At 51.0% G+C, this 1,534-nt stretch overlaps 1 protein-coding gene across 1 annotated transcript; it reads left to right on the forward strand.

Annotated features, from left to right (window-relative positions):
- Nucleotide 1: 1 nt before the first annotated feature.
- On the forward strand, nucleotides 2-1,404 carry PPTG_08146 (hypothetical protein; the record flags this gene model as incomplete). Its single annotated transcript, XM_008903080.1, has 2 exons — nucleotides 2-11; nucleotides 35-1,404. 2 exons carry the CDS (start codon nucleotides 2-4, stop codon nucleotides 1,402-1,404), a joined length of 1,380 nt encoding a protein of 459 aa, XP_008901328.1.
- Between the last annotated feature and the right edge of the window lie 130 nt (nucleotides 1,405-1,534).

Raw genomic sequence — 1,534 nt, forward strand, 5'->3', positions numbered from 1 at the left:
GATGAGCTGGTGTTCTACGCAACTCTCATTGAAGATTACGAGAAAGTGATCACATATCACGTGGATCGTGGCGAGTATGGTGCTGCAATTGAGTTGCTACGCAGCGTGGAGACGTCTAAGGTGGAGGAGCTCTGGTACAAGTATTCCCCCGAGCTGATCATCCACAAGCCGAAAGAAGTGTACGAGGCCTGGCTTGAGGCTGCCACGTTGAACCCGACACGTCTTATCCCGTCCATCGTGCGTCATGTGCACCAGAAGAGCGGCGTGGGTGGCAATCCAACTAGCAACACCACCAAGAACCGCTCAGTGTTGGATATGGCTATCCGGTTCCTGAAGTTTGCCATTAAACAGGGCAACCGGGACCCTACTATCCACAACTACTTGTTGTTCTTGTTGGCAAAGCATCCGGACGAGCGCTTGCTCATCAGCTTCTTGCGCAAGAAACACAATGGCAAGCATCTATTCGACATTGCCTTTGCTTTACGTCTTTGCACGCAGAACGAGAAGAACCGCGCGTGTATCTACATCTACTCGGCCATGGGACTGTATCAGGACGCGGTGGAGAAGGCACTTCAAGTGGATGTGAAGATTGCGAAAGAAATGGCCAGCATGCCCGAGGATGACGAGACTCGTAAGAAACTGTGGACGTTGATTGCCAAGCACACAATTGATGCCGGTGGTGAGATTAAGGACGCCATGAACATCCTGAAAGAAAGTGGCTTGCTGAAAATCGAAGACATCCTGCCTTTCTTCCCCGATTTCGTGCTCATCAACGACTTCAAGAAGGAGATTTGCGAGTCTCTCGAGGTTTACAATGACCGTATCGAACAGCTGAAGGAAGAGATGCAGGACTACACACAGTCCGCCGAGTTGATCCGCGCTGACATGCAGAAGCTACGCAAGCGATGCGCCGTTGTATCAGGCAACCAACGCTGCGAACTTACTGGTCAAAATATCCTGGGTAAGGAGTTCTATCTCTTCCCGTGCTCTCATGCTTTCCACGCTGGTGCGTTGCGTCAGGAGATGCAGAAACATTTGAACAGTTTCCAGCGCCAGACAGTGAAGCAGCTGATCCAGAAGCTCAATGAGCTGTCCACAGAGATGCCTACCAGCACTAATTTCTTCCAGAGACCGCTGGCTGCTTTCTCATTCCTGAACTTGTCGTCCAGCGAGAAGGAAGTCATGACTCCTGGAGCTGAAGGAGGCAGTGCTGCGACGGCTAAGGCCAAGAATGCCGCGAAGGAGCAGTCTATTGCACAGGAGCGCGAGATGGTGCAACAGAAGCTGGACGAGATCATCGCGTCCGAGTGCATCTTCTGCGGTGAGGTTATGATCAAGTCCATCCACACTCCTTTCATCACACCAGAAGACGAGGCCAATGAGGGCAGCGAATGGACCATTTAAACAACAAGTAAGGCGCTGTGAGCAGTGAAGGTTACGACTCCGTGGTACTTGAAATGGGAGGTAGTATGTGTTGCACTTTTTACCTGTTTAGCTCGCATTTTGCTGTTATTTTTATCGAGTGTTGGAGGGA

This window comes from Phytophthora parasitica, assembly GCF_000247585.1.
Source record: "Phytophthora parasitica INRA-310 unplaced genomic scaffold supercont2.15, whole genome shotgun sequence".
NCBI lineage: Eukaryota > Oomycota > Peronosporomycetes > Peronosporales > Peronosporaceae > Phytophthora > Phytophthora nicotianae.